The sequence below is a fragment of the Myotis davidii genome, unplaced genomic scaffold, assembly GCF_000327345.1.
Source record: "Myotis davidii unplaced genomic scaffold, ASM32734v1 scaffold497, whole genome shotgun sequence".
In the NCBI taxonomy this organism is placed as follows: Eukaryota; Metazoa; Chordata; class Mammalia; order Chiroptera; family Vespertilionidae; genus Myotis; species Myotis davidii.
Genome location: NW_006288434.1, coordinates 5,019,833 through 5,039,282, shown reverse-complemented (window position 1 = coordinate 5,039,282; position 19,450 = coordinate 5,019,833). Strand labels below are relative to the sequence as shown.

Below are 19,450 nucleotides of genomic sequence, written 5' to 3'. Positions count from 1 at the left end.
CTTTCCACTGTTATTGAATAATCTAGAGTTAACACTAAGGAATAATATTCTGGTTCCTCCCGCTTTCTTCAACATTAATTATGCCCACAAATGCTAAGTAGGCAGCTCAGTATTTACATATGTACATACCTGTGTAACTCCCATCCAGATCAAGACAGAGAATATTTTCTGCACCCCAAATGGCTCCCCTGTGCCCCTTTACAATTAATAATCCTCCTAACGCCCTCTGTATGATGACTGCTATTCTGACTTCTATCAACACAGACAAATATTACCTGTCCTTGAATTATAAATAAATGGGAAATGTGTCTGGCTTCTTCAACATTATAGTTAAGGTTCACTCATGTTTTTGCATGAGTGGTAGCTTGTTCTTTGTATTGCCTTGTAGTATTCAGTTGTATAAAGATTCACAATTCTGCTTTAGACTATTGCGAAGAAAGCTCTTAGGAACAAAGCTCTTGTACCTGTATTTTGCTGAACATAAGTATTAATTTCCCTTAAGTGTGTATCTGGGAGGTAGTCTGAAGTTTAGTTTTAATGGATGTTGCTTTAATGGATATTGCCAAATAGTTTTGTGGAGTGGTTGTAACAATTTACATTCTCACCAACAATGCATGAAGGCTCCCAGTTGCTCCCAGTTTTATTATTATTTGATGTTTGGTATTTTTTATTTACTTTTATTTTTTGGCTTTAATCATTTTCTATTTGTCAGTTGCAGTTGACATACAATGATATATTAGTTTCAGGTGTACACCCCAGTGATTAGACATTATATAACTTACTAATTGATCATGCTGATAAAGCTCGTACCCATCTGACACCATGTGGAGTTATTAGAATACTACTGACTCTATATTCCCTCTGCTGTGCTTTACATTCCCTTGACTATTCTGTAACAACCAATATGTACTTCTTACTCCCTTCACCTTTTCACCCATCCCTCCAACCTCCTTCCCATCTGGCAACTGTCAAAATATTCTGTGTATCTATGAGTCTTTCTGTTCTGCTTCTTAGTTTATTTTTTTAAATTCATTTGTTGACAGATATGTCTTTATTGCCATTTTATTGTTCATATTTTTGATCTCCCCCCCTTTATTTATTGATTTTAGAGAGAGGGGGAAGAGGGAGGGAGGGAGAGAGAGAGAGACATTTGCTATTCTATTTACCTATGCATTCATTGGTTGACTCCCTTATGTGCCCTAAGCAGGATCGAACCTTGGCGTATTGGGATGATACTCTGACCAACTGAGCTGCTTGGCTTGGCTAAGGCCTTTTCTTCTTCTTCTTAAAGAAGACCCTTTAACATTTCATGTAATATTGGTTTGGTGGTGATGAACTCCTTTAGCTTTTCCTTGTCTGGGAAATTCTTTATATGTCTTATGATTCTAAATGATAGCTTTGGTGGGTACACTAATGTTGGTTGTAGGCCTTTGCTTTTCATCATTCTGAATATTTCTTGCTAATCTCTTCTGGCCTGCAAAGTTTGTGTTGAGAAATCAGCTGACAGGCTTATGGGAGCTCCCGCTTAGGTAACTGACTGCATTGCTCTTGATGCTTTTCAGATTCTCTCTTTGTCTTTAACCTTTTCATTTTATTTATGATGTCTTGGTGTGGGCCTCTTTGGGTTCATCTTACTGGGGGTAAATACCTTACATTGATATGCCAATGGCAATCAAAGCTCAACTACCACAGGATGGTGCATACATGTTTCGTTGTCTTCTCATTTTGGCAGCCTCCTTGTGTTTGTTTCTGCTGAAGCTCTTGGGCTTGGTAGAGTGGCTCTATGTAGTAGTTGTTCTGTAGGGTCCAGTGGCACAGCCTCCCCAATAACCCGAGCTGGGCACTCCAGGTATGATCCCAGACTGATCAGCTGCAAGGACTGGTTGCAGTGACCACCCATCATGGAGGATTTTTTGTGCAGGAGCCTACCCCACAGGACAGGACTTCTTTCAGTGGGGCTCTGGTGCCAGCTGAGTGAGTTTATTGTGGAGGTGGTTGGGTGGTGCTGGGACTTGGTCTGAAGCTGTCCAGTGGTGTGCTGGCTCTGAGGCCTCCCTGGAGGTGTAGACCAAGGTTAGCAGCTGCCTATATTTTGCCTGGGGTCACCTGGCAAGAGTTACAAAATGATCTGTAGATGGTTGCTACTTGTGCTTGGCTTGGAAGTGCCCAGGTGAGACTAAGCTGTGAACCAATGCCAGCTGCTGTTAGTGTTGGGCCTGGGGCCACTTAGAGGTATAGAGCACACCAGGGCCAGATACTGCTTGTTTGGGAGATTTTAGGAAAGTCTAAAACATGAGCAAAAAGCCATTTATATGGGTAAGCCCAGCGGTTCTCAACCTGTGGGTCGCGACCCCTTTGGCGGTCGAACGACCCTTTCACAGGGGTCGCTTAAGACAATCCTGCATATCAGATATTTACATTATGATTCATAACAGTAGCAACATTACAGTTATGAAGTAGCAATGAAAATAATTTTATGGTTGGGTCACAACATGAGGAACTGTATTTAAACAGCCAGAAGGTTGAGAACCACTGGGTAAGCCAATGGAAACAGCTTGGATTGGCCTGCAAGTTGAGTGCGGTCGCAGGGAATCACTAGGGTGGGGTGAACATGAGCCAGGTTGATGGAGACTGAGATGCGGTGCCCATTTTCTGGCTCTGTGGTGGAGGTGGGGTCCTCAGTAAAGGAACAATGGTTTCTGCTGGAACTTCTGTTTGGCTGCTCTCCAGCTCTGGCCCTGATGCCAGACAATTCATTTCCTCCCCATATGTCCATGGTTCCTTTCAACCTGCTGCCCGAATGCTGGAGCTCAGAGGGAGTGAGTCCAAATAAGTCCCCTGTGCGAGCCCTTTGAGAGGAACTGCCTGTGACTCCAGCAGCCCTGCGCCTCACTCAGGCACAATCCCTGTTGGTTTTTACAGGCAGAAGTCTGGGGACTTCTCTTCCTGGCACTGGAACCCTGAGCTGGGGGGCCTGGTGTGGGGCTGGGATCCCTTGCTCCTCAGGGGTGATCACCACAGTGGAGATACTCATTCTAATTTTTATCTACCACACATGGGTGTGGGGCCAGCCCTCTGTGTCTTCTCCCCTCCTGCCAGTCTTGATTTGTTTTCCTCTTTAAATCCCTAGTTGTAGGACTTCTGTTCAGTTAGCTTTCAGGCAATTCTGAATGATGGTTTTCTTTGTAGTGTAGTTGTCGTTTTGATGTGGTTGTGGGAGGATGTGTTTACCCATGACACCATCTTAGTATTTTAATTTTAAACTTTTTGGTGGGTGTAAGTATTTCATTTAAAATTGCATTTTCATAATGATTTATGACGTTGATCACTTTCAGTGTTGTTCATTGGCTATTTGGATATTCTCTTTTGTAAAGTTTCTGATTCTTTTGCCTTTTTTAAAAAATTGTGTTTTCTGTCTTCTTCTTATTGATGTAGTTCTATATATATTTTGGAAATGAGTCTTTTGGCATGTACATGTTTTGCAGTATCTTCTCCCAGTGTGTGGCATGTCTTTTTGCTCTCTTAAAAGTGTGTTTTGATGAATAGAGTTCATTTTATTGAGTCCAGTTTATCAATTTTTTCCTTTAACTTTTGTTTGTTTGTTAATCCTCACCCAAGGGTTCAGGTGTCTTTTAATTTCTCTCTGAGAAAATTCAGTTTGGCCCATAGACTGCAACTTTGGTAGCCATTTCACAAATGTATCGTTGTTACACAAATCAGGGAGTGGTAGAGGTGGAAATGCTATTGGCTCATTGTTCATACAGATGTATTTGGAAAGACATTCAGTGCTCATAATGGGAATGTAGAGGTAGTATAAAGGCTTGGCATCAGATTTTCAAGTTTTGTGTCCTGCTTTCCTAGATAAACCAGGGAAGTTACTTGACTTTCCATGCCTCATAGTCTTCATTTGTATTTACCTTTTGGGGTTCTTACAAGGATTAAATAGTTGCATGCAGGTAAAGTTCTTAGAACAGAACCTGATACAGAATAATATTCAGTAAACCTTGTTTTTGTTATGGACACAAAACAAAATTTAATCTGTGCCAGTTGATTAATGCTTGAAATTATTTCAGCTTAAAAATTAATGTAATAATGAGAAATATGTAAAATTTTGACAATTGATTAGAATAGTAGAAATAGATGATTAATATTCTGTCCTTTAAAAAAGGCATGGCTCAGTGGTTGAGTGTTAATCTCTGAACCAGGTCACATGCCTGATTGCCTGCTTGAATCCCCAGTGGTGGGGATGTGCAGGAGTCAACCAGTCAGTGATTCTCTCTCATTATTGCTGTTTCTCTCTCTCCCTCTCCCTCTTCCTCTCTGAAATCAATAATAATAAAAAATAATGATTGCTCTTTTAGGAAGACATTATTCTAATTACTTTATACAAATTAATTAGTTTAATCCTCAAAGATACTACTATTCTTATCCAGATTTTACAGATAAGAAACTGAGTCACAGATACATTAAACAAGTTGCTCACTGTCACTGGGATGATTAAATAGAAGAGTAAGATTTAAATCCGTGTCGCTGGCTCCAGAGTTATTTGTCTTAACCAATTTACCTACTACCTATATATATATTTAGCTATTTTACTAGCTATCTTGCTAAGCCAAGTAGGTGAGCAATTGTTGGATGAATGAATAAGCGTAATAATGTTTATTTTAACTTTCATTAATAGAATTACAAGAACTGTAAAAATTTGTTGAAGTACAATCTAAATAATTTTTTTCTTCCTTTGTTGATTTTTAACAAAAATTTTATTGGGAGGTGAAACAAATTAGTATAAAGTGATTGAGTGACAGTTATGTTTTCTTTTTTTTTTTTTTTTTTAAACATATTTATTGATTTTTTACAGAGAGGAAGGGAGAGAGAGAGAGAGTTAGAAACATCGATGAGAGAGAAACATCGATCAGCTGCCTCCTGCACATCCCCCACCGGGGATGTGCCCGCACCCCAGGTACATGCCCTTGACCGGAATCGAACCTGGGACCCTTCAGTCCGCAGGCCGACGCTCTATCCACTGAGCCAAACCGGCTTCGGCTATGTTTTCATTTTTAACTCTCTATCCAATTATAATGGAAACCTGTTAGAAAAACATTTTAAATTTATGGACCATACAGTATCCAGGTACAATCTTTAAATAAAGTTCAGTAAGTTTTTTGTTAAAGTTGGTCAACTTGTATTTTGTCAGGTCATTCTCCTTTCTCTATTTCAGCCCCCCTTTCAACTTGCCATATAATGCTCCTTGTAGTTTATAACACACTTGGGAATGTATTTTTAGGTGGAGATTTTAAATAATATATACCATTGCAGTTATCTCAAGTGCTGCTGCTGTCTACTAGGGTGACTACTGTCCCCCCCCCCCTCTCCCCATATATGAGCCTTTATCATGTACTAGGTATTATACGTATATTATTTCCATTCATCAGAATAAAGAAACTCAGGCCTAGACAGGTCCAGTAGTTTGTTAAGTGTAACTTGCATAATTGGTTTTTGTAGTTTAATAAGTTACTGATGCTACTTTTTGATAAACAATAATTGCCAAACTATTTTTGTGTTGAAAGTTTCATTTTATTTTAAGAAAGTAATTTGAATATTAGAATGGAAATACATTAAGCACTTACTAACTTATGTGATATTTTGTGTCTTAAGGAACTGAAATTACCATTCACTTTTTTAAGTGGACATATTCACGAATTGAGGATCCATGTACCATGGACAAAACTGGGCTCAGAACCAGTGGTAATCACCATTAACACAATGGAATGCATTTTGAAACTTAAAGATGGAATGCAGGTATGAAATTATTGTTTGTTTATGTTAACCAATTTTCTAGTTACTAGTGTTTGAATATTTCTTTAACTTTTGGGATATGTCAACTTTTACATAAATAAATGTTAGCTTATATACTTACTATTTTTATATGCCTGTTAAGTAACATAATTAATTGCAAAAGGATGTTTTAAATTTGGGTAAAATATCACAAGGGATATTTTCATAGTAATTTCACTTAATCTGATCATAGCCCTAATAGGGATCATGTAGATTGCTATTACCTATATCCACTAGAAGTGAAATCTGATTGTGTCCAGTTTTTGAATTTTTGCATAGTAACCACATGGCTTTTTATTTATGTGACATTTCTAAATGAGGTGAAAAATTTCGTTATTTTTGAGAAGATAAAAATATATTGAATTTGCCTTCATTTACCAAATTTCATTGTTGTCTGAGGTTTTGTCATCAGAAACTAATTCTTTTTTGACTTTTAAAAAAATTGATTTCAGAGAGAGGAAGGGATAGAAGGATAGAAACATCAGTGATGAGAAATAATCATTGATTGGCCGCTTCCTGCATGCCCCTTACTGGGGATCGAGCCTACAACCCAGGCATGTGCCCTGACCAGGAATCGAACCGGTTCATGGGTCAATCTCCTGGTTCATGGGTCAATGCTCAACCACTGAACCACATTGATCAGGCCTTTTCTGACTTATTTATTCTTTAACCCATCTTACATTTCTTTTTAGTGTTTTATTATAAAGGTGTAGTATTGATTTTAAGGAGTTTCTACAAAAAATGTTCTGGTCTAGGAAGCAATAGATCTGGAAAGCAGCATAATTGTGATACATTTTTTCCCTTTCATCTTGCAGAAAAGCAGTGTCTCTGTCATTCATTTTCACCACTTTTTCCTTAATCCACATTTACCTTTCATTTTTAGGGAAGGCTTTCTGTAACCAAATAAATTGAAGAGAACTTAAGGCAATTTTAGTGTATCCTAAATATAACTTAAATCTCTTGAAGTTAGTTGAGGTTAATTATGAATTATTAAAAATCATTTCCTAATTTAAGTACAATCTTTGAGTGTCATATCAACCAATGGGGCTGAAATCTTTTTTTTCCTTTTATGAAATCTTTGATTCAAACCTGTATTATACAATTTAACTTACTAATGTAGTTTCTTGAAGTAAGTAGACCAGTGCTATATATTCCCTTGAAAATTTATTTTGTGAACTTTAAATATTTGGGAGATTGGTTTAGAAATCTGTAGATAGTTATAATGCAACAAAGTTTATTTTACATTTTTATTTGGTAATACTTAAATGGTTCTTAGTCATCATCTGTCCTTGGAATTTAATTTTTAAAAAAATGTCTGGACTTAGTTATCGCACCCATACAGTGCTTCATATTATGAGAAAAAAAAAAGCCAGACACTAAGTATTTTTTCAGCAGGTAGGTGGAGTTTTCAAGGCCAGATGTCTCATAAGAAACACATTTTAGAAAAGGCAAATTACAACTAATTATCGAGGCTGCAGAAAAAGATTTGTAACACATGACTTAGTGCCACCTCGAACTAATATTTGATACTGGACCATGCAGATGGCTACTGCAGGAATGATCCAGATTTCCTGCTTGCTGGCATTTGAGACTTGAATTTTGTGGTGTGCATAGCAAAAGGTCAAAGTGTCATGATTGTAAACCACTCTCACAACAAGTATTTTTTACAGATGTTTAAAATTTTGAGGTAGAAAGGATTTGTGAGAATTGCGGCTGACATTTGGACAATTATTCAGCAGTGTATACCCCTGGAGAGTGTTACTTAGGTTTATGCCCCCTCTCACAGTCTGGGAGCCCTCAGGGGTGGGAGGCAACTCCCCATCACACCTCTGCTGCTGCCACTGCCAGCAGCGCCAGCCTCTTTCCCCCCAGCTGTTTTTTAGATTCCCTTATAATTTAAATACATTTGTAGTCTGATTTTTCTTATCTTAAATACTGAAAACACTGGGTTATAAAACAGTTTCAGGTAGAGTTGTTATTTATCTTGTACATTTTATTAAGACATATGATTTAAACCAGGAGTCATCAAGTGATGGCCCATGGCCTACTGCCTGTTTTTGTAAGTGAAGGCTTTTGAAACGTAGTCACTCTTAATTGTTTATATATTGTTTTTGGCTGTTTTCATGGTTCAGTGGGCAACGGCAGAACTGAGTAGTTGAGACAAAGTCTACCTGATTTGAAACCTAAAACATTTATTGTCTGGCCCTTTATAGAAAAAGTTTGCCTACCCTATTCTAATGAAGTTTTAAATGGTCTAAAATTGACATTTAATTTCATTAAAATTAAAATCATAAAATGATAAAAGTATATTGTCTTTTCTAGATTGATTATGATAGGAATTTGGATGTTAGTGGTTACTAAAAATTTAGAGAGCCTTTAAACATTTATGTTGAGGAGTTGACATTTTTAGTGTGGATAGAATATTTACATTGTTATTTATATTTATATTATTACGTGGGGAAAAGATTCTTCTCTGATTTCTAGAGCTAGGATTTATAGCTAAATTTAATCAAAGTTTCTTGGTTTCATTTGGCGTCTTCTTTATTTCTCACCTGTCTCTTCCAGCTTTTGCACCTTGAGCATACCTGTATTTTTCTTCAGTCTGACTCACTACTTTGAGCCTAGCTAAAATTTTCCTTTGATTTTATTTTAGCATTCCACAGCAATGTTTCCAATTATCTAGTCTGTTGTATTTTCAGAAGCATAAATCCTTAAATTTCTTCTTACTGGAAATCTAGTAACTTCAACTATCACTTCTATTTTGATGAGTCCTAAATCTTTATCTAACTCTGCTGTTTCAGTCTTTCCCAGTACATGTTCAGTTCCCTTGTGGACATATCTATTGGTGTGATGTACCTTCACCAGAAACACCACATATCTAAAATTGAATCCACTATTTTACCTTAAAATTTACATTAAAAAAAATTATTTGGTTATTTCCTGGGTAGTTTGAAACTTAGAGAACAGTCATCCTATACAATTCATGGTCAGGCATCTTTCTTTCTGCCTTGACATTTTTAAAGCTTGTTAGCATTGTTTTGCAAAGTTAGTATGTTTTATTTTCTTAGGAGACTGAGAAGGTAGTTGTATCATTGACTGAATTAGGATAGTATAAAGGACAGAGGATTTTTTTTGGGGGGAGGGGTTGGGAGTAAGGGGAAAGGAACAGTACGTTGCATAGTTTGAGTTTTGTTTTGAACATGTTGAATTTCAGGTGATAGCATTTAAAAAAATTATCATAGCTGCTTCCCTCATCATCTAATTTCTAAACTTTTATAGTCTATCAATTGTTGGGATCTCTGCTTTTCCTTTCTGTCACATAACCAGAAGGTTCTTTGTCCTGAATGAAGTACTTCATTTTCTTAAATTCCCATTGTTAACTTTTATTTGCTCGCCAATATGTAAAGCTTAAATTTCTTGGTCTGATATTCATGGTAGAGACCATTTACTCTAGCTTCTTTCTACAGCTTAATATTTCATTGTTCTCTATTTTACTTAAATTGCAGTACTTACTCTCTTTTCTATAAGATACATGCTTTCTTCCTTTTTACCTTTTTTTTGTTCAAGCCTTCCACCTTTTTTCTTTTTTCTGTAGGGCACAGTCTTTTCAAACCTGGTTTTTTGAGACACTTTCATGACTTAGTATATATGGTACTTAGTATTTACTGTTTTCTTGGCCTTTTCTCATGGGACGATAATAGAAAAAGGTGGTTAGAATTGTGCCATTTAATAGCAGTGTGATTTTGAACTATTAATCTCATCATGCCTTAGTTTCCTTATCTTTAAATAGGGTTACTTTTGCACAGGGAGTAGTGTCTAATTCATAGCATTGTTAAGAGGATTAAGACATGTGAATGTAATGTGATTATTACCAATAGATGACACGTTGGAAGTGCCATAAATAAAACAATTTGTTCCTTTTATCTCTTTTTTCTCCCTTCCTGCCTTTCTTCTTCCCTTTACTTTCTCCCTGCTTTCCTGTCTTTCTTTCAAGATTAGTGATTAAAGGAAGGGCTTTTTGGTCAGACAGATCTGGGCATTCATCCCAGCTCTCTCACTTTCTGTCTTTCTGGCCTTGGAGCATCTTCAGCTCTAATTTTCTCATCCTTAAAATACTGAGGGCTGGCACAGATAAGTGCTCAATAAAGGTCGTTGCTGACTAACTTAAATTATTCTTAATCTTTTATGCATATAAGTATTATTTCTTAATTAGGTAAATAAAATACCTAGATAAGGGTACTACCTACCTATTTTTTCTCAAACTGCGTAACACATATTTTTCTTTGACTAGGTATTCCTTGTTGAGGGAAATTATATATAAGAAAACAAAGTACAGTTTTAGTCTGTTTAAGCACCCAATTCCGCCTTGTGAATTGTGCTAAAAATTAGATGGTAGAATGTGATTTAGGCCAGAATGCCTCAGTATAGCTTTTGTTTTTTTCTCCCTTAATTTTGGCCTGTTTCACCTTCCAAATCTAAGAATGGATTTAACCACTTTAATTCAGTCGTTTAAATAAAGGGGAGGAGGAGACGGTGGCACTGTGATGCTCACCTATTGATAGGAAGAAAAGGGATGCCATAGGCCAGTGGTTGGCACACCGTGGCTCGCGAGCCACATGAGGCTCTTTGGCCCCTTGAGTGTGGCTCTTCCACAAAATACCACATGTGGGCGCGCACGTACAGTGCGATTGAAACTTCATGGCCTATGCGCAGAAGTCGGTTTTCGGCCTGGGCGAGTCTATTTTGAAGAAGTAGTTCGGAAGTGGGGGGTGTCGGTGGGTGGGGCGATGGGAGATGCAGCGCGGGGGAGGCGCACGTGATTTATGCTCCAGACGAGTTGAGCCAGCCAGTCAGCAGTCTCGTGCAGTGGTTAGTGCTAGTCGCGTCCGCAAATCGCACGTGGGTGACAAAAGTACCTATTCGAAGCATAAAGTTACCTGTATTTTTCCAACCAGCTGCAAATCCTACAGGTATTTTTGTCATCAATTTAAGAATTGTAATTACTTTGTGTTGGTGGCTTTATTATTATAAAATGAAACTTACCTGCTTAGAGGGGTTTAAATGCCTAACCTTGCTAAACAACTTCTCTCGCTTACTGTTTATTTCCTTCCTTAGCACTCATGACAACTGCAATTATTTGATGTGACTATTTATTTATTTATTTAAAGTTGATCTTCCTCACGAGAATGTAAGTTCCAGAAGGATGTCATGTTATCTCCAGCCTTAGACACATAATAGGCATTCCATATATTAGAGTATTGAACTCATGTTGTTAATACTAAGTACTCAATCCAAAACCATTAAGTTAATAACAATGTACCTACCTATATAGTTTAAGTTTAAAAATTTGGCTCTCAAAAGAAATTTCATTCGTTGTACTGTTGATATTTGGCTCTGTTGACTAATGAGTTTGCCGACCACTGCCATAGGCAATAATAAGCACATTTTCCCTGACTTGTTACTGTTAGCTGGCATAGTTTGATTGTTCTCTGCCTGGGGCAGTATCTGGGTCAGGTGGCTCTGTGTGTGAAAAGAACCAGAGGACAGATGGCTAATGAGTGTATCCTCTGGGGAGAAGGCTCAGGTCCTGTTACTGAGTAGCATGGATCTCAGAGATAGAAGAGTGGCCCCAGCACACAGGTTTGGAGTTAGTACAGTGATCTTTTTCATTGCTAAAATGTCGCCTAATGAATGTTCAGCTTTGGCCTGTCAGGTTAGCTAGTCCTCCTTTTGGGGAGATTAAGTAAAAGAATGCAAGGGAATGTCAACTCTCTTCTCCAGCCTCTCATAACCCTTACCCTTACCCTGGATGGGGGAGAAGACAGAAGCAGCTTCTGTGGCTGAAGTTGATGTGTGAAGAGAGAGGGACATACACACTCTTCCTTTACTTAATGTACGTGGCATTTTTTAAATGACTGAAATTAAGTTTATTGATATTACTGTCAGGGTAGAGGTGAACCAGAGATTTTCGTTTCTCCCTGGCTCTCTCTTCTGTTCTCCAAGTGTGTGCTTCTGCTTTGGTGACTTGATTTGGCTCTGACTTTCTGAATTACAGTGTTACTCTTAGACATTCTGTATTGCATCTGACAATTGACATTGTACTTGTTCCTGGAGAGAACAGAGGTAAAGTTTCTAGGAACTTTGTAGCTGTTTATTTCCCAGTCCCTTACACTCTGTTTCAGGAGCTTTTGGTGACTAGAGCTGCCAAGTGATACTTAGTCCTTTGCTTGCCAAGTTTGGTGCCATAAGGTGGAAGAGCATAAAGCACATTACTTCTTGGTTCCACTTTTCAGTTTTTCCTTCTTCAGCTCTTTCTTGCATTTTAACCTCTGTCTTTTTTAAACAAGGACTTGGAATGATTCATTCACTTGTTTTAAGTTTTGTTCTCATTCTTATGAATAAATTCATACCATTGTGAATCTGGGAGTTGACGGTTTTCAAGTTTTAATTGACTAGCCCTATGAGGGTTTAGGTGAAACATATGCTACACGATTCCATGACCTGTCAGTATGAAAGTAATGGATCTATATACATACAGTGTTGGCACATTTTTCTTGTTAGGAATTTTTGTAAGGAAATGACATTCTTACTTGTTTCATGAGGAGCAAAGGGATAGTATTTTCAGAGCTAGCTAGGTAGTCCTCAAGAGGAAACATTCTTTTGCCATGAAATATGTTTACCGGACATTTTGGAAAAATTGTCACCTAAATAAGAAAGATAAAATTGTGCCTGGCTGGTGGTGCTCAGTGGTTGAGCATCAACTTATGAACAATGGTTTTATTCCTGGTCAGGCACATGGCCGGGTTGTGGGCTCAATCCGCAGTAGGGGGCATGCAGGAGGCAGCTAATGGATGATTCTCTCTCATTATTGATGTTCCTATCTCTTCCTCTCTTTTCCTGTCTGAAATCAATAAAAATATATTTAAAACAATTAAAAAAGAGAAAGACATAACTGTAATGTGTTTGGGGTTAAGTATCTCAAAACATTTTAGCTAGTGTATTTGAGAACAGAGTTTCTTTTATTAGAATTAGAGCCTTTCAGTGAAGTAAAATGTGGAATAGTCCAACATGATGTATACTGGTTAAAAGCTGAGGAACTCAAACTAATGATGGAAGTAATTCCAGATATTTTTCTTTTCTTTTTTGTTTTTTGGTGCTAATCCTCACCCCAGGATATTTTTTCATTGGTTTATTTTTTATTTTTTCAGACAGTGGAAAGTAGGGTGGGAGGGAGAGAGGGAGGAGGCGAGATAGATAGATAGATAGATAGATATCAGTTGGTTGCCTTCTGCACATATCCTGACCAGGGCCAGGGATCCAACCTGTACTTGACCAGCAATCGAATCCGAGACCCTTTGGTGGCAGGCTGATGCTCTAACCCAGCCGTGGGCAAACTACGGCCCGCGGGCCGAATCCGGCCCGTTTGAAATGAATAAAACTAAAAAAAAAAAGACCGTAACCTTTTATGTAATGATGTTTACTTTGAATTTATATTAGTTCACACAAACACTCCATCCATGCTTTTGTTCCAGCCCTCCGGTCCAGTTTAAGAACCCATTGTGGCCCTCGAGTCAAAAAGTTTGCCCACCCCTGCTCTAACCACTAGACCATGCTGGTCAGGGCAGTAATTCCTGTTTTAATAGTAAATATTATAATTCTTGTTTTGCTTTATTTTTTATTTAATTTAGTTGGGTCAGGATTAAATGGAAGCCGACTTATAATTGAAACAAAATGTAATTGAAATGAAAACAAGTTATCAAAAGAATTATTTTCTAATTATACTGTATGTGCAACCATAATTTTCTATCCATAGTTGAGAAAGAAGTGTTTATACATTTGGTAATGTTTGTTTCATAGTATATATTTTTATGAGTGCCATGATTTATGCTCATTTTTAAAGTACACTGAAATTTCAGGTATATTATGAATTTGTTTAAGCAAATAAAGTTATTTAGTTTGTTTTTCTTTTGAATAATAAAAATGTGTAGTTTGTAGGGAAGCTTTATTTGTTGTGTCTTTTTCTTAACTATTTGAAAACTCATATTTAGCCTATGTTCTTTACCATTATTTTGCTACTAATAATTTTTGAAAAATAAAAATAACTTGTTCTTTCTTTTGCTTTAAAATGTTTGTCATCTTGTGCATGCCAGATTTATTGGACTGCGGTAGTTTTTAGTGCATTTTGGCTGGAATGTTTATTATGACATCACTATAATCTATATACAGTATGTGATTTCAGATGGTTTCAGTGTTAAATATTTTTATAATTATGCTAGCTTTGGCAGTTCACTTGGAATTTTTTCACATCTCTTTAATGAACATGTTTTACTTCTGGGCTTTTGAGACAACCATATGTTTCAAAAATTAATAGTGTGCTTTTAATGTTAACGTTGTGCAGAAGTGTATGACTACAGACATTTTTAAGGGTGTAAGTCGAACTAAAAGTAATTACAGTAAAGTTTTATTCATAGTAGTAGTCTTTAGTATTTAGAGTCTGTAACATCCCCCAAAATAACAGAAGATGTCATTGTAAAGATTGAATGGTGAAGTTGTTTTATGGAATGAAACATTGTTTTGTATTAACTTAAAATGAATATAATTTCATGCGAAATTTTCTTTGTTGTTTATGATAGTAAATACTTTACTTTTTGATTGTATTTGAGTTGCAAGCACATTTTTTCTTCTGATTTATCGCTGACATTTGAAGTCATACCATCATGTAAAAGATTAATCTTTTATTATTGTACTGGAGGCCCAATGCACAAAATTCATGCAAGAGTATAGGCCTTCTTTGCCTTGGCTGCTGGCACCGGCTTCCCTCTGGCACCCGGGGCCCTGGCTTCCCTCCAGCCGCAGCAGGCACCTGGGACTGGGGCTTCCCTTGCAGCCCCAGCTTCGTCCAGAAGGACGTCCAGTCTAATTAGCTTATTACGCTTTTATTATTATAGATCATTTTCTTAGTATGGTGTCAAATAAGAATTTTTGTTTTCTAAAGGAGGTCTTACTTGCTGCTTTCTTTAAAATCAATATAGGATGACCATGAAAGCTGTGGTTCTAATTCTACCAACCCTAGTACTACTGAGAATACAAAATCATCAGTGAAACCTCGAAGAATTCAGCAGGCTGCTCCCACAGATCCTGATTTGCCACCAGGTAACTTCTCATGGGCTTGACAAAGCCAACATTTCAATTATTATTAATTGTAACCCTTTGTAGAATTCACACTTTCGGTATTCTTTAGTGCTATGAAATATTTAGACTGTATGTGCATTTGTTGCATGAATTTAGAACAGGTTGAATCCAGAGCCCTCAGGAATGTCTTTCATTTAAACTTTGAATCTCTTTTGCAGTAGGTTGTTCCTTACGTTTCTTTTTTATGTCCTCTCCTTGAAAAAACTTGCCTCTGATTTCCCACACATAGTATTTTTGTCCTCCTGGCTTCTTGATAAACAGAGGAAAGACACTAGATTGTTTGGAGTTTCTAGAAACTATAAAATTCAGTACCAGAGACACAGAGTTTAATTGGGAGAGACCATGTGTTCTATTTTCTGAAAATTTTATTTACCTGGAACAGTAGTGACTTATAAAAGTTCCTTGATAAATACTTAATGAAGAAAAAAAACGACGATCATTACATGTTAATTCTGTGGCCAAAGCATTACTGTCTTTTTACAGTTAGGAATTGTTTATTAGTTACTTCTTTTTTATTTTATTTATCAGTCACTTCTATTTTCTGAGGTGTAGGTGACATTGGTATACACTTGCTTTCTGTGCCAAAGGTTTGAAGGCTTTCTGCTGGTTTTAACCTAGTTAATTTTTGTCAGTCTTCTGGCACCAAGTGCTTTACCTCTAAGAGGCTGGTATTAGGTACACAATTTCATAGCCCTCCTCCCTCAAATGTATGTTCTAAGTTACATTTGAATTGAACATTTTAAACTAGTGTTATAGTGATGTTAACACTGATGCTCTGTATTCTTCAGAACTCTGTACCTAAAAGGCCTCAGTAATCTCTCTGACTGTAGAATAGATTAATTGCTATCGTTGGAGAAGGTGCCAGAAGATATTTTATTACTGAACATTTATAATTCTACTTAGAGTAGTGTGGTGGTTTTGGAGCTTTCTAAATTTGTTCTTGCTAATTAACTACTTGGGAAAAATTCCTGGTGTTTTAAATTAACCTGTAAATTAAATTAAACTGTAGCTTGTTCTTATTTATTAATTGGGCAACCTTTTTACCCCTCCAAATTTCTAATTACATATACCCCCAAACTTATTCTACCAGCTCATTTTATAATATGCAAAGAATAATCCTGGCAAAGAATAATCAGCTTTAGGTTTAACATTTGAGTCTCATCCCCTTTCCCCTTTCCCCTTCCCCTTTCCCCTTTCCCCTTTCCTTTTTCTCTGCACCTGAGGATATTTTTTTAATTGATTTTTAGAGAGAGTGGGAGAGAGACACATCAATTGGTTGCCTTCCATACCACCCCCCCGCCCCCCCCCGGAGGTGGGTATCAAACCTGCAACCCAGGTCTGTGCCCTTGACTGGGAATTGAACCTGCAGCTCTCTTTTGCCAGGGCCATTGCTCTAACCCAGGGGTCCTCAAACTACGGCCCGCTGGCCACATGCAAATACAAATATTGTATCTGTTCCCATTTTGTTTTTTTACTTCAAAATAAGATATGTGCATGTGTATAGGAATTTGTTCATAGTTTTTTTTTAAATTATAGTCCGGCCCTCCAACGGTCTGAGGAACAGTGAACTGGCCCCCTGTTTAAAAAGTTTGAGGACTCCTGCTATAACCATTGAGTAGCCGCCAAAGGCACATTTTTCGTCTTCTAAGAAATGACTTAAGAAAAATTTAAAGCTTTTGTCAGTTGTGAATTTCACAGATAACAACCTTCTATGGGCTAACTTCCATGTACTCAAAATAGGTGCCAGATTTTTAGTGATTTTTTTTTTAGAGTCGGTATTAGAATTTATATTGATATCCAGAATTGGGAGAAGTGGTCTATTTTAGGAGCATAAAACATAAAAACATAAATGTAACATAAAACATCCTATTTTCAGTGGTATAAAGCAGAGCTGTGTTCTACCTGAACTACTTGAGGTAGCTTTTGGATTAACATGTGCTTTTCTGCATTACCTAATAGAAGGACTCATATTCTCTTTTATGCTGACATAAATCACAGTTAAGGAGTTGCTTTAAGAAGTAACTGAACTTGTTGGGCAATTACTGAGAGGCACAGCAGCTAAACTTAATCTTGCGAAAGGGACAAAAAAAGGGATGATTTGAGAATCCAGTTGGATAATGGTAAATCATTTTATTTCAAGGTTAAGTCATATGGTTATTTGAGGACTCATTTCTGGTAACCTTATACTGCCCAGGAATGATACTAATTTTCTTTCATTAAGAGGTGAATTCTTGCTCTCAGAATTTTCTAGAGCAAAGTTTTTTCCCCCCAGTATCTGTGTTTACTATTTTAGAGTTTGAACATTTACATTAATCCAGAGATGCTTATTGGAAAATGTTTTGGTGTTGCCAATAGTTGTTTTACACCCCTGAAGGTTGAGTGACTTTCTAATAGGCAAAGACTGTGAGTCAATATATAATCTTTTCTTTGCAAGCTCTATTCTTGATATCTAGAACAGTCTTTTTCAGATTATGATTCCTGACCAATTAGTGTATTATGAAAACATTTAGTGGGTCATGGTGTGAATTTAAAGAATATGTGGCATAGAATAGAAAACCTGGTAGCGCACATCATGCAGTACAGGGTAGTAATATTTCAAGAAACTTTTGCATATGTGTGTGCTTGTGCTGAGTAATGATGTAATATTTCTTACTGTGAGAGGGGTCAAAAGAATTTGAATCTGACTGGTTTGAAGCATACAGTTTCCTTTCAGTTAGTAATATACAAGCCAAGACCTTGAGTTATTACTAATAACAATTTTGAGTTTTGAACTTAACATATCCTGTAAGATATGCTGACAATTTGTATTTAGAGACACATTTTAAGGTTATATCATTTATTTATTCATTTATGCATCTTTCCTCCGTATTCTCTATACTTTATATCTCTGTAAAGTGATGCTACTTCTAAGCTGGGAACTTGGATTATTGTAGCTTTCTTAGAACTAAGTTATTTGACGTGGTGTATCATTTATTCCATTGTACCGTCACTGTTACTTTGACCTTGCATTTTTAATAAGGAAACATAGTCTTCTGTAGATGTAGTTATTTTTAGATATTGGGCTCTTTTTTTTTTGATGAATTGCCTTATTCATCTCAACTTTATCAGTATTATGGGAAACTGAGGAAGAATATTTAAAAATGGATGAAAAATCCATTTGTAGTGAGTGTTCTATCATTGAAACACAAACCAGAAAGAATGTATGCACCCCTATGTTCATAGCAGCGTTATTTACAATAGCTAAGATTTGGAAACAGCCCAAGGGTCCATCAATAAATGAGTGCATAAAAAAACTGTATTACATTTACACAATGGAATACTATGCAGCTGTAAAAAAGAAGGATCTCTTACCCTTTGAGACAACATGGAGGGACTTGGAGAGCATTATGTTAAGTGAAATAAGCCTGTCAGAGAAAGACAAATATCCCATGATCTCACTTTTTGTGGAATCTAATGGACAAAATAAACTGACAAAATAGATCCAGAGACATGGATGGAAGCATGCAACAGACGGAAGATTCTCAGAGGGAAGGGTAGGAAGGGATTAAAAGGTTTCCAGTAAATGTGGTTTTTCTTAGTATATGAATACTTTATTATATAGAACTTATCTGTAATAGTGTTTGGCTGAATCTTCTGCTTATTAGCTGTGTTACTTTGATAAATCTGTTTACCTGTCTAAGTTTAGTTTCTTCTTTGCAAAATATGCTGAGCTTACCCACCTTTTATGTACATTATGCTCAATAATATTTTAAGAAATAATTATTTATTGACTGACTTGTGGCTAATTGCATTCTTTTTTTCCTGTATTGTAGGTTATGTACAGAGTCTGATTAGACGAGTTGTAAATAATGTAAACATTGTTATAAATAATCTCATACTGAAATATGTTGAAGACGATATTGTTCTTTCAGTCAACATAACTTCTGCGGAATGCTATACTGTAGGTGAATTATGGGATCGTGCATTCATGGATATTTCTGGTGAGTAAATACTATAGATTCTCCTTTATTGAAACCATTTTCTTGGATTCTAAACCTTTCTCGGGCCAACTGGCTCTTAGATGAATCTAATGAAAACTGTAGGCCTTCAGACTGGGAAAATGTACATATGTAAAATCTAGCATGCAATTACAGGAGGTTAATAGAGCCTTAGATTAAGAAATCCCAGGCTTTTTTTTTAAAAATATATATATTTTTTATTTCAGAGAGGAAGGGAGAGGGATAGAGAGATAGAAACATCAATGAGAAAGAACCATTGATTGGTTGCCTCCTGCATGCCCCATACTGGGGATCAAGCCCACAACCTGGGCACGTGCCCGTGACTGCAATTGAACCTGGGCCCTTTCACAGGCTGATGATGGTCTAGCCACTTAGCCAAACCAGCTAGGGCTTAATAATGTAATTTTTAAAAATCTTCATTTTCC

At 36.8% G+C, this 19,450-nt stretch overlaps 1 protein-coding gene across 1 annotated transcript in view; it reads left to right on the top strand.

The window, feature by feature from the left end:
- VPS13B (vacuolar protein sorting 13 homolog B (yeast)) overlaps positions 1–19,450 on the top strand; it is a 624,807-nt gene that overhangs the window by 1,135 nt on the left and 604,222 nt on the right. Inside the window, exons 2-4 of the mRNA XM_006760303.2 lie at positions 5,656–5,799; positions 14,868–14,988; positions 18,840–19,007. Of these exons, the coding sequence (XP_006760366.1) occupies positions 5,656–5,799; positions 14,868–14,988; positions 18,840–19,007 (433 nt within the window). The remainder of the gene's footprint in view (positions 1–5,655; positions 5,800–14,867; positions 14,989–18,839; positions 19,008–19,450) is intronic.